Consider the following 14,145-nt stretch of genomic DNA (forward strand, 5'->3'; position numbering starts at 1 on the left):
CATCATAATAGGGGAATGAAAAGGGAGTTTATAAACTGAAGTGCACATCAGATCTGCTGTAATGAAATCTTATCAATGTGTTCCCCGTGCTGTATTATTTGCATATAAATGACATAATATAATAACTCTCTCCGGCCTCTACCTGCGAGGAGTAAATATCTCTCTGTCTGCTTTGTCTCGTCGCTGTGACACGAGGAAACGAGACGCTAATTGAAGAGAGGGAAGCATCTTTATGTGGCGACTGACATTCAATTATGTTTGGGGGATCAGATTAGGTGGCGCCCCCGGAAATGTTTGAAAACAACATTTCGCAGAGCGGCAACTCTGAAGGCAGCCGAGGATGTAATTTGAATGGCTGTTTGAGGCCCGCGCTGAATGGCGCTGCTCTGAATGGAATCACTATGCTATGACCTGCGAGTAATTGGATGTCCAGAGTGAAGTGTTGACAGGAGAAGGGGAGGCGAGGCTGACAGAAACAAAAAAATAAATAAGCGGTAGACAGTGAGGCAGGGAGACAAAGAGCGAAAATAACACAAAATGAAAATAAGTGAGAAAACAATGCAGCGGCGAGGGGGAAAAGAGCAATAAACGCGGGGAAGAATCACAACAATGAAAGCGGAGGGAAATGAATGCGGTTTTTCCCACCTGCCAAAGCTTTCGGTTGTCATTCATCACAGAACACAGGCATGTAGCCACTTTGGCCACCGAGCCAAATAAGCCATTAGACAGGATAAGCTTTCTTATCAGCCAAAACGCCGTCAGGAAGCACACTGCCAAGGTCGCGCCAAACAAACACCGGGTCACTTTACTTACAGCCGCCGTTACATACGATACCGCTGATCAGAGATAACTGTGTACATTCATCCATCTACCTGTCACTGTGGATTTGTACTTGTTAAGCAAAACGGAGCAGGTAATGTACAGTAAACACATTTACAGTGCAGGAGACGGGAAAGTAAGTCCTGAATAAACACAGCGCGCGACCTCTGCTGACAGCTGCCTCAGCAGAGAATACGACCCGTCCTGTCAACAGAGATTATCTTTTATGTTTACAGTAAAACAGGCTGCATATATCCAACTGCGCTTTTGTCCGACTGCCTTTTTCCAGGCAGAAATATTTTTCCAATAATGATTGTTAAGCACCGCTATTCTATCTGAAAGTCACCTTCAGGTGAAAAACAAAATGTTATTGTAACATATTGGTTGTTAAGATGTGCTTTCTGTCTGGGAAAAAAAAAATGGATTTAACAAGCACTCACAACACAACTCCACAGATGGAAGGGAATGAAAAAAAACTCAAAGTAAAACATGCCGTTTTAGCTACTTGAATATAAACATCGCAATTCCATCACAAACACACACACACACACGCACACACGCACACACGCACACACGCACACACAGACATCCATTTTATCTCCATGTAATTCACCTCTGTAGAACATGGAAGGGGATGGAGGGGTCGGCCGACTCCATCGATTGGCTATCCTTAGCAGTGACAGCTCCCAGATTGGCCAGAGAGCATTAGAGAGTCAGAAAGTCACACTGCCATTAGCAGTCTGTCCTCTCTGGTTACAGCCTGCCTGCACACGGACACACCATAGACTGAAATAGATCACAATGATCGGTGAGTGTGTGTGTGTGTGTGTGTGTGTGTGTGTGTGTGCGTGCATGTCTAGGAAATGTGATCACTCTATCACCGTACAGTAGCTTTAAATATATTCCACACGAAGTTCAAGCCAATAACCTCAGCTCTCCACTTTCATTTTTCTTATTTAGTGTGTTATTACCTCTCAGAACACACCATCCTCGCCTTCCACTTCTTTTCGTGCGTGTGTGTGTGTGTGTGTGTGGAGTCTCTGTGTGCTGGTAAATTGGTATTCATCATCGTCATCGGGACAGTATAAATCAGAATATATGAATTAAAAGACCACAGAACATGTTTGGCGCACGTCTTCATTTGAAGATTCATGCTGGTTACAAGTAACTGTATATATAGCTCGTTACGAGTGAAACACAGGAGTAGACCTGAGGAAATCCAGAGGAGCCTTGTTATTTTGTAGACTAGAGGGACATTTACTGTGCTCCCTGCCTGTCTGCCTGCCTGCCTCTATCCTCCCTGCTCTCCTCACTTCTCTTCTGATTCACATCCCCACTCATTCACGAGCCTCTGGAAAGGATCAGGCCGTGACAATGCTAGGTGGTGCGTGAAAACACAGCTGACTGAAGGAACGAGGGTTTGACTGATGAATCAGCCAAGTGAGATATTAGGATTGCGATTTCTGTATTATGAGCTGTAGGCGATTTGAGGGGGGGATTGCCAAAATACATGCCTCTTGTTAAAGCTAGGGTTGGTAATCTTCTTCAAAAACATGTTTTATTTGTAGAGTTTCTCAATACATCCCGACAGCACTCAATAAATGAAATGCTCTGACAAAAAAAAGTAAACAAAATCCAGTATGTGTGGCTGCAGCAGGACTGTAATGAGTCATTTCATTCAGCCCCAAATAAATGATTGGACGGGCTGCCTATCTACCTGCCTGTCTGCGTGCACTCTGCCCGTGCACTTATTGTGTCTCACCGGAGTCTTCCACAAGCTGCTAGCTTGACAGCTGCGAGTACTAACAATAGCCATGGTCGTTGTCTACGTTCATGATGATGTGGTTAATTTCATAATGATAATTTTGGGGAGGCCTGAAGGGACAGACTGTCGGTGTTGCCGACTTGGCAACTTTCTCTCTAGATTTAGGGACTTTTGGAGCTAGTGCTGCTAGCTACTAAGAGTTGGCAACACCTGGCTGAGTTTTTCAGTTGAATCATTTTTTAAGTTTCCTCATTGGCCATTGCTCTTTCAAAATGAAAAGGCGGGAACAGCCCTTGTTTACGTTTTCGCAGGGCATGTCAGTATCTCAACTTTATGCAAATGAGCCCGTCCAGTGTGGCACGTCCGGCTCACAAAACTTGGACTAAGTTGTCAAACTAGACGATCTAGTTCTAAAATGAAATGAGATTCAGCAGTGGCATCCCATATTTCTCACTTCAAAATGTTTTCAGAGGTAGATTTTGGTGGATTGTTTAGACGGAATAACAGAAAGTTTACGAGTCATGTTGTTTCCTGTTTGAAACGATGAGAAGAAAACCAGGGACCAATCAGGTGTATTCCACGAGAGGGTATGTCACAGCTCGAACGGCCAGTTGAGTGGAGCAGAGCGTCCCCTAGTTCTTGCCAGACCTGGTGGACATGTACCGCTGGATTTAACATGATAGACATCACCACTGACTATATGTGTAACAATTTAGCCACAATTTATCAGTCTGACCACACACAGTCCAGCCATATACTCAGTTTTGACCGAGTCTTGTTTAAAATCGAGTGTGCTCTTGCTCTCAAGATTACCAACCCTAGCTTTAACCTGCCCTCTCAATCCCCTAGTAGCAGAGAGAGTGCTGGGGCAGAGGATGTTGTTTAGTTGAATATGTTAATCTTCTCTGCCTGACTCATTGATCCTTTATCTGACTGAGGTTTGTGCAAGTTAGAATCCACAGACCCGATCACGGCTCTAATATCAGTAGCCTAACTGTGCTGTGTATTGATAAATCCATAGCGCTGTCCGTGGTGCTGAAGTATAGCAGACAGATTTGAGTCCCAAATTAACAAATTGCCTACTGGCTATGCAGGATGATGTCTTCAGCCTCTTTGGTGGAAGTTCCTCCATGAATAACATCGGTGATATTTTGTTTTCTCTGAGAAGCTGATTTATTAATTTGAGCTTAGACAAATTATTCTCATCAACACACACTCATAGACACACACACAGGAACAAAACCTAATTCCTTTCTACCTTTCAGAAAGATAACATAACACCTAGCACACTGTCAAGCTGCTATACGCTTGTCTTCACACAGGCCCAAGAGGGTGGAACGCGCTTATTAATATTGGAGAGCGATTTCTTTCTCATTACAAGTCAAATTTATTCCCTGTTAGAATTAATCAGGAACATGTTAGTAAGTGAAAAGCTCAAAATCCTCTGCTTCTTACAGTATATTGACTTTTCTGATCCAATTTAACAGTTTTCTACATGTGCAAAAAAAAAGTAATTTAAATTCCAGTGCGGTGAAGTGTTTGGATGTGGCGGCTACGCTGCAGCGCCTCAGCTCATGCGTAGAGACGTTCAGATGTTCTAAGAAAACAGGTGAAGATGGACATTTTTGCGAAGCAGATTGATTTCTTCAAACGGCGTTCGGATGATTAAGAGCGATTTCCGCGTGTATTCGGCGGAAAGATAAGAACTTGGTCTTTTCAGACTTATGAAAATGGCCTCATCCCCCCACAGCGATATTAGCTGTCAAAAATTACAGCCTGCCATTGATCCAACCGTGTCGCACGTCAGAAGAATATAAGACAGTGATGGGAGACATGCCTCAAAGAAGAAGTGAGGAGAAAAAACACAGAGCGGTGGAGTAAATGTACATATCAAGACAGGATTTTACGCCAAAGAGAAAGCACTGGAGGGAAAATCAAACTGATTTCAATGTGACAAAATTGATTTTCCAATTTTCCTCCGGATTGCTTTCTGCCTCCCCGGAGCAGGTGAGGTGTCTATCCAAACACACTTTGAGCTCCACCTGACTTATGTCAGTGGAATTTGGACAACAGAGAGACAAAGTTTATCCGTCTCTTGCTCTCCTTTCTGTCTTCCTCTCCCCTCTATGTTTTGGTGTGTAAATCTCTCTCTTTCTCTCTCTGTCAGACATATACTACTGCACACATATGCTGGACATGCTGTCTCCAAAAACTAGATTCTGCTTGGCAGATGGAATCGATGGGTGTCATGCCGCAGCCAGATTTATGAGAATGTGCTGAAGTGGCTGAGTTTAAATCTCTCCAGACCTAGAGGAGGACAGTTTAAAACTTATGCCTTCTGCACTTCCATCTGGCTCTGCTGACTGACTGTGCTTCTGAAGAAGTATTCCATTTTCCCTATTTTTTATTTTTTTTTGCAGAGATGCTGCACTGCGGTTGGACTATTGCTTAAATCCCTGAGGACGTTTTGGGAAAATCTAGCACACTAATAAATTATGGCGGTGTCGGAGATGAGGTGGGATAGATACTGTAATTGTACTGTAAATACAACATAAAGACAACATGGCGCTTCAGGCTTATACAGCTTTTAGGTGGCCACATCTTTCTTGGACTCTGGCACCACTCATACTGATCGTTCAAAAAAAGGACATTTTGATGGAAAAATGTATTGAGTTGCTGTACAGTAGAACACAAATGAGTTGGCACAGCAGAGAAAACTCAGGAAGGTCTTTATCCAGCCCAGTCGCACAGCAGTTTGTGAAATAGTCTCGAAATTGAATGTATTGATTCGTGTACATACACAAATTAAAAAAAATTTGTGATGGTCAGCACAAAATCAATTTGCATGCATCCACATAATTGTTAATCGGGAAGTATAAAGAGCTGCGAACGCCATGTAGGGAGGAGGTCGAGGTGGATAGTTGGATCAAAAAACACCAGTCTTTCGCACAGGAGACTCGTGTTTGTGTCCCGCGTGAAACCACAAGTCAAAGTTGATTTATTTGTCATGTTACTTCCGTACCTAGTTATGCCACTTCCGGAGTTATTTTAACCCGAACCGTGATCTTTTCCTAAAGCTAACCAAGTAGTTTTGTTGCCTAAACCTAACCAAGTCGATCTATTCCTAATCCTAATTAAGCAGTTTTGTTTTGAAAAGACTGTAGCGAAAATTGACACATTATTGTGTCACATGATGCTGGACATTCGAGCTGCAGATAATAACAAAAAAAACCTTTCCATCCCTGTGCATCAAACAGACAGAAGTCTGACAGGAACAGGTCCAGACAGCTCCCAATGAGAATCAACTGGAGATAATGTGTCCGGACAACACTCAGCGTGGCCGCCACCTAAGGTGCTCATTAAATCACCGGTGCAAGTGAACTAATCAATCTTGACTGCAATGTGATTCTGCCGACAAACAGAGAGTTGGGTCTCAGGTCTTGTTGACTTTGAAGGACGTACTAATAACTTCTAGAGTTTATCGCCTATGGAGAATAACGTGATAGGAAGAATCTGCTTTTTTCAGAGATTTATTGAGGCCACAAACAGGCTGACAATTTGGCTATATGCCTTTTTTAAAGGCATTCAACTGCGTATTCGAACACCAGCCTGTTAGTGGTTGTAATAAATCTTGGATGCAGATGGGTGGAGGAGTACTGCTATTGTTTTTTTTTATTTTACTCTTCATGAAAAATCCTGGAAAAGAGATGCTTCACTATGACAGATGAGAATATACATCTCTTGAACCATTCAATCTCTCAATCACCTCACAAAACCAGCATCGGCAGCGCTCGCTGCATTGATTGCATCTCATTTCGCCCGTACTTTTAATCAATTACGCCTCTATTAAACAGTTTCCTGTAGCTCGGGGAGCGGCTCATCAGGGCGGTTAGCCGCCATGGTTCCAGCAGTTCCGGATGGGAGGTTTTCAGCCGGGCTTGTTGGACACCACCAGAGTCGGCGGATGAGTGTGTATCACCTCAATTAAACTATGCGCTAAGTGTCTGACAACAGCTAATATTCCTCTTCCACTAGCGAACCCAATCGATGTTCTGGCATTCGTCACCCTGCTGGAAAAGCAATCATCCCGTTGTCTCGCTCCGGTTAGACGGGGGAAATGGAGAGACACTCATCTGGCTTCTGTGCCTGCTCATTGGAATGCACCAGCGCTTATTCTCACAAAGGAACACACACATATAGGTGGCATACGACACACACACACTCACATACTGTATCCTCACTCTGCTCACTGGTAGCATTAGTTGAGAAAGAGTGACAAGTGTAAGGCTTGTGACAAGAACCTGTCCAGCAAAGATTCACACTCTGTTCCACTTGGAAAAGAACCATCACTCAGTGCGAAACCACCGCACGCGCACGCGCGCACACACACACACACACACACACACACACACACACACACACACACACACACACACACACACACACACACACACACACACACACACACACACACACACACACACACACACACACACACACACACACACACACACACACACACACACACACACACACACACACGTTTGCCAAGTCAACCCACCTCTCTGTCAAGCAGCTGGTCAGAGATGACGGTGACAATGTCGCCTCTTTCTGCATCGATGTAAAACATGTTCGGGGAAGGCTTGTCCGGCGACTGCCTGACGATGTTGTAACGCAAAGCGGCATTATCCGTGCCGGGGTCGTCCGCGTCAAACGCCGTCATCGTCATCACCGTGGTTCCTAGAGTAGACAGTAAAAGACGGTGGTTGAGTCTGATGTCAAACATACTTCTCATGCAAAACATGTGAGAGAGGGAGCTAAATGCTAAATGCAGGTGTCGTGGATGTATATTTCTCACTGTATAACCAAAACATGAAGGAATAAAATCCTCCATAACGCTCCGAGACCAGTGGACCCTCTTTTGTCTTTAAACATTTTAAGTTACATAGAAGTGGTCGTACATCATCTGAAAGCTGGTAACCTGAAGCTTAATTTGAGGTGCAGCTCAGCACTGCGTGTCAAGTTGTTCTAGTCATTTATCAGAAATAAACATGAATTCACTAACCAATTAAAATAAAATGTGAGAGTGCTCACTTATTTCTCATAAGTTGTTGCAGCAATTTTTGGGTTGATACCATTTGTTACACAAATTTGATGCTAAATTTAACCTTTTCTTACCACTCGGGAATCAATAAAAATGATCAATAATCCTTTCAGAATACCACATTAAGACACCAAGACCTTAAAGGAACACCATAGAAAAAAGCCATGCTGTGATTTGGTATCAAAAACTTTTGACATTTGGAAATTTCTGCAAGGATTGCATTTTTCGGTGATTGGATGGAGAGCACTTCTGTTTTGGAAACTGCTCAGAACCCCCCTTATTGACAGTCTATATAGCAAAGCCTACCATCCTCTCAATGCTCTAGGTCTCTTATTTGTGATTGTAGAGTTTCATGAGGCTGTGATTATCCTAGATGTCACCAAAGGTCATTTTATACAGTTAGGTCAAGTTTCGAAAAATGGTCTCACTACAATGAAATGGCATCTATGGGGACTATCATCACACATGAATACCACTGGATCCACAAGAGTCTCAGTTGTATAGTGATACCCAATATATCCAATTCCAAGACTGTTTAGGGACCCCGGTATGCAGAAATATCCAAATACACCATTTTAGAATAGACGAAAATAACACATTTATACTGCATTCAAAAATGTTTTTTGCCCCAAACTGCATGTGATTATCATAAAGTGGGCATGTCTGTAAAGGGGAGACTCGTGGGTACCCATAGAACCCATTTTCATTCACATATCTTGAGGTCATAGGTCAAAGGACCCCTTTGAAAATGGCCATGTCAGTTTTTCCTTGCCAAAATTTAGCCTCCTCCAAGGTGCATGACATAGAGGGCAAGTTCCAATGGATTCCTTAGATTTTCTAGTTTCATATGATACCAGTATCTTTACTCAGATATACGTGCCGATCACTCTAGCTTCATAACTGAACCTGCTACAGCCTCTGAAAGACAGTAAAGTCCGTTGGGATTACGCTCAATCCCACAGGTCTCAGAGGGTTAAATAAATATCAGAACTAATGAAAGAAATGGAAAAAAGTAAACATATCAGACTGCTGTAAAACAAGTATGCAATTTTTTATTTTTTTTACTATTTCAAAAGCTTTACATCCTAAAAGGTTATAGATGTGTGTTTTAAGCTGCCAAAGAAATTCCAATAGGACAACACATGTCCATGCTAACGCAGTTTAACCAGGCCAGTTTAGCCCAAAGTGAGACAAGCTTCTTCTCTACATGATATTTCTAATATATTACAATATGTATTGTGTTTGGAGATCTAAAATGAGAGCAATCATAGCAGCAGATGTATGAAAACCACAATTTCAAACTACTGATAGCCGCTTAAAAAGTTATGTGTTTTCTCCCTCGTGTCAGCTCTAACAGCGTTGTGTGTTTTATTTGGTAATGGGAACACAAATGGAAATCCTGCCCGCTGCAGCTGAGCTGAAATAGGAGGCGATACTTGACACACCCTCGACCCTCAATCTCTCTCTCCTGTCGGTGATGAGATACACTCGCACAGATTGACGCTCAATCCACACATACGGAAATGTGCAAATCCAATGTATGGATACCACGTTAGGTCGTGTCACTTCTGAGTAGTGTTTTCCATTTCTCCACTGCGGGTAGAAGTGTCTATAAACTGCATCTCCACCTGATGCTTCATGTTCTTGCTGTCGTCAGCTTGCAGTCGGACACCTCTGGTTAAAATATCGCCGGCCGAATACCTCTTCTATTTGTTTAAGCTCGTTTGTTTGACTCAGAGAGATACACGACTGCATCCTGATGAGACGGTGTGTTTGTCTCTTAAAATAGGACTGATGGTTTTGTGTGTGTGTGTGTGTGTGTGTGTGTGTGTGTGTGTGTGTGTGTGTGTGTGAGAGACATTTTAAGTGATTTATTTAAATAGTGAGGCGTAATTTTTTATAGAGTTGTTCTAATACCAATACCAGTATCGGAAAAGCGTTCGATACCGCCCAAAATTCGGGATAGGGTATCGGCACGTACGCCAGACTATGCACCGATCCGATACCATGATTTATTGACCCAGAACATTTTTTTGAACCGGAAAGCAATTCTTCTTCACCGCTCCAAAACTGTAACCTTCACTGTGCTGTCGCCCTGGATGTATCATGGATGCCACTGGCAACTACTGTTTTAGAGCAGCCAAGAAGAACTGTATGCAGGTAGTTTGTTTGCTAGTTTGAGTGTAACAGTTGTCAGAGCGACGAAAATGTCAGCCATCTGGCAATATTTCACAGTGAAAAATCCAACAATTAAAAACGTTGATATGTACAGTATGTAAGGCTTCCGTTTCGATGGGTGGCACTAGAGTTGCCAAATTCAATACCAGCAATCTTATAAAACATTTGAAGATGCATCACGCGAAAAAAGCACAACGACTTCACCAAGACAAAGGGGGAAAAAATACATACATGGTCAATAGTAAACAGCTGTTAAATAAAAATAATAATAATAACAATATATATTTTTTTAAATCACGCTGGTATTGGATCGGTAGTCTGTATTGGCCAAAACCGCAAATTTAGGTATCGGAACTGGTATCGCGAAGGAAAAAATAGTATTGAATATCTCTAATATTTGACTATAAACAATAACAAACTATTTGGTTGTAATAATCCACTTTAATTCTGAAATGACAAAACTAATCAATGTGGATGATTCTGCTTTCAGTTTTTTTTCATCAATACGGGAGCTGGCATTTATTTTTTGAAACTCCTGCCTTGTGTGTTACCTTACATAAAGCTGATTCTTTTCTTTTGTTAAATGCCCACTGAAGTTTTATGTGTTTTCTGGCAAGAAAACCCCCTTGTGATTTCTCACTTGACCCACATACTTAACGAAACATTCTCCTAAGCACCAAATAACAGCGCTGCGTAGCACGGCTCATAAACATCAATCTCTTTTCATGCTTCTCCTTAATACCCGACAGTACTTTGCCACAGTGCATTAGCCAAACTATTCAAATAAGACACAAAAAAGGGCTACTGGAAAATATGCAAAGTCTACATTAAATAATAATGGCTTAGCAGTGAACGTCTTTAGTCCGGTTGGAGGTAATGAGGGGCAGAGAGGTGTGGGTTTTATCCCCTTGGCATTTGCGATTCAAGGTGAACCACTAATGGTTAAGTAAACCAGTAATCCTTCCTCTGCAGAATAATTACACACTCCCATCTCCTTCATTACCTATACTCTGTTCCACTTCACACCTCGGGAGCCACGCTGTTAGAGATGACTCGGTGAGCCTGCGCGCAAACACACACAGCTTTTTGCACACAGACACACCAACCGGCGGCAAATTAGTGTTAAAAAACGATGACTAAATTGGTTATCTTGAACAGATCTCAGTGAATTATGTTCCCATTGCGCTGGCTAACCAAAGTCTCTCGAACGCAATCATATTACATGTTTTATGTGATATGAAGAGTCAAGCTGGCCCTCTACAATCCTCACTGTCTTCATCAGATACCATAATTCCGCTCGCAAATGAGGATCGTGTAACCAATAAGCATTCAGTCGGTCCGGAATACAACACGGCATCAGCATCAATCAGCTTACATGATAAACATCTAGCATTCTGTAATGGGACAATGGGGCTGGTTATAACTCTGTTGTGTTTAATCACAACATGATATTGTGCCGGTGGCCTCGGCGAGGACTCATTGCCCTCTCCTATCGGCTTCATCCTCTGGCGGGGGCCAAGGCTCCATCAGTCTTAACTGTGCCGGATGGTTATATGGTGGGATGGATGCGAATACGCAGGACTGCTATTACCTCGCTATCACTTTGGACCCATCTGTCGTGCTGCTGGATGACACCGGCTCAGACCGGATGAGGAGAAAAGTGATACAATGAGGATGGAGCCGGCAGAGAGATTCTACAAACACACTGTCTATCAAGTTACTTTATAATGAGTTGTAACATATGTGCGGTAAGGGTGGGAAAAAAAATCTATTCACCTAAGTATTGCGATTTTACAATTTTGAAATTGATAATTTAAAGGGACTATTTGTAACTTTCAGAAATGCTTGTTAACAGCGACACCTGTGGCCGTTAAGTCAACGAAAGTCAGTGTCGGGCTCGCACTTGCTCGCTCTAAATAGACATGAACGAGCATCGCTCAAAACAGTGAGGCGACACACGTCAGCTAAAACCACAATATCACTCTATATTTCAGCTGCTTGGCAGTAATGTTAGCTGACCAGACGAAGGTCTCTCCATGAATCACTGCTGATCCTAGTGTTGGCTTTGAGGCTGAAGCAGGAAGAGAAACGTTATCGCCTCCGACCACAGCCGGAGAGAGACACCGGCACCCGGTCGGAAAACCTCTGTTGGTCTGGAGGAGCTGCAGCAGTTATTTCTGCACAAACGTCCACTGTACATTCACTAGATATTCTCAGAGCTACTAACTCTTCTGCAGTGTGGAGTGAGCGCACGTTCACGTCTAGAGGTGGAGCGAGACAGCGAGAATGCGCACGGTGTGCGAGTGAAGACAAGCAGGCAGCGGAGGAGAGACTCCGGCCACACGCGAGTGCGCATGTGTCCCGACCTGGTACATTTATACACTTAAAAAGTTACAAACAGTCCCTTTAATGCCAGGATTAATATAATTACTTAATTTGAGTCTATGCAGAGGTAGAAGGAAATTGTATTGTTGTAGTCTGAGTAACGTGATGTCATAGCCATAGCTGTGTCGTATGGGAGAGGGAGAGCTAGCGATGGACTTGGTGAAGTTAAAGGAAGCATGCACTTGTGACTATGTCCGTAGTGTTAGAAAAGTCAACAAAATCCTACACAATAAATCCTAATATAGTATTGTAATTATTGTAGAATCGCAAAACTTAAAAATCGTAATACATATTGAATCGGCACCCAAGTATCGTGATAGTATGGAGTCGGGAGACAGGTGAATCATCCCAGCCCTAGTATAGTATATGGTGCTCAGTCAAAAAACAGAGAAAGAACAGAGAGCGGGACTATGAGGTAAAAAAAAATCACCGATTCACACAGAAAAAAAAAAAAGCACACACACGACATGTTGTGGATTGATTTCGTCACATGGGCTGGTGGGACGCGGTGCTGTTGCCTACAGCTAACTCCTATATCTTTCTCAAACACCAAGGGAAATCAGTGGGGGGTGGCAGATCTGTGGATGCCACCAGGGAACTGACACAGTGTGAAAAGCCAAGATGAAGCAAGAGAACATAGACAAGACTTTTTTTTAATTTTTTTTTTAAAGGGTAAATGTGATGCTAGAATGTGTCTACTATGTGTGTGTGCACACTGTATCCGCATGAGTGTGAGTGATTGGAATTTCATTTTAAATTATTCAACATTCACGATGGATGTTCCAAAACCTGAAATGGGATTTATATTAATCAGACTCAAGTGAGTGAGAAAAAGTACGAGCTGACCCTTTCTATTCTCAGGTGTGAATGAGATCAAAGGGAGTTCAAAGATGAATCATCTCATCCAATACCAATACTGCGGAGATCGCACATGACGATGAATCACGATCACGTATTCATAAGAAGCAGAAAGCATTGGTGCCAGGGATGGCGAGAGAGACAGAAAGTTGAAAAACAAAAGAATAGTAGAAGGAAACCATTCCACCACTGAACATTTTGGTAACCTGCAACTGATTTCCAGCACTTTTCTTTAAGTCCCTTAACTGTCGCATTATATCTGTCCATATTTACTTTGTTGTCACGCTGAGGTTAATGAAATTGTCACGGGAAGATCGATGGATCATTAACAGATAAGACGTAAAGCTCCAGAGACCAAAATAAGGCAGGTAACAGAAATAAATCCAAAACAGAAGGCTGAGTCACTGGATGACGAACTGACAGTGAAACAGGGAAACACTAAATACACAAGGAGAGGATGATTAGACACAGGTGGAACAAATCAGGGCGGGGCAGACAATCACAAAGGCAGGGAAACATCAAGTTCCTCTGGACAAATCAGAACTAATATAGGCCAGTAAAAAGATATAATACAGGATTAAGTCTTAACAAAAAGTCAGAGGGCCTCTGGGCACTGAGCCAGATGGTGACAGAAATGAAAGAAATGTGACAAAAAGCATGTGTTTGAGATAAGACAATTCATGTTTTAGGGTATCTATTAGGTCTCTCAATGATTAACATATTTAATCGTGACTAATCGCACGATTTTCCATACTTAATCATGATTAATCACAACTTAATCACACCTTTTTTATCTGTTCAAAGTGTACCTTAAAGGGAGGTTTGTTAAGTATTTAATACTCTTATCAACATGGGAGTGGGCAAATATGCTTGCTTTATGCAAATGTATGCATATATTCATTATTGGAATTCAATTAACAACACAAAACAATGACAAATATTGTCCAGAAACCCTCACAGGTACTGCATTTAGTAATAAAAAATATGCTCAAATCATAACATGGCAAACTGCAGCCCAACAGGCAACAACAGCTGT

The 14,145-nt window shown here is 42.4% G+C and overlaps 1 protein-coding gene across 1 annotated transcript in view; it reads right to left on the reverse strand.

Moving 5' to 3' along the window:
* The window catches only part of cdh13 (cadherin 13, H-cadherin (heart)), a 441,664-nt gene that overhangs the window by 146,363 nt on the left and 281,156 nt on the right, over window positions 1-14,145 (reverse strand). The window contains exon 7 of the mRNA XM_074631905.1: window positions 7,146-7,324. Within this exon, the coding sequence (XP_074488006.1) occupies window positions 7,146-7,324 (179 nt within the window). The remainder of the gene's footprint in view (window positions 1-7,145; window positions 7,325-14,145) is intronic.

This window comes from Sebastes fasciatus, chromosome 4 (genome assembly GCF_043250625.1).
Source record: "Sebastes fasciatus isolate fSebFas1 chromosome 4, fSebFas1.pri, whole genome shotgun sequence".
In the NCBI taxonomy this organism is placed as follows: Eukaryota; Metazoa; Chordata; class Actinopteri; order Perciformes; family Sebastidae; genus Sebastes; species Sebastes fasciatus.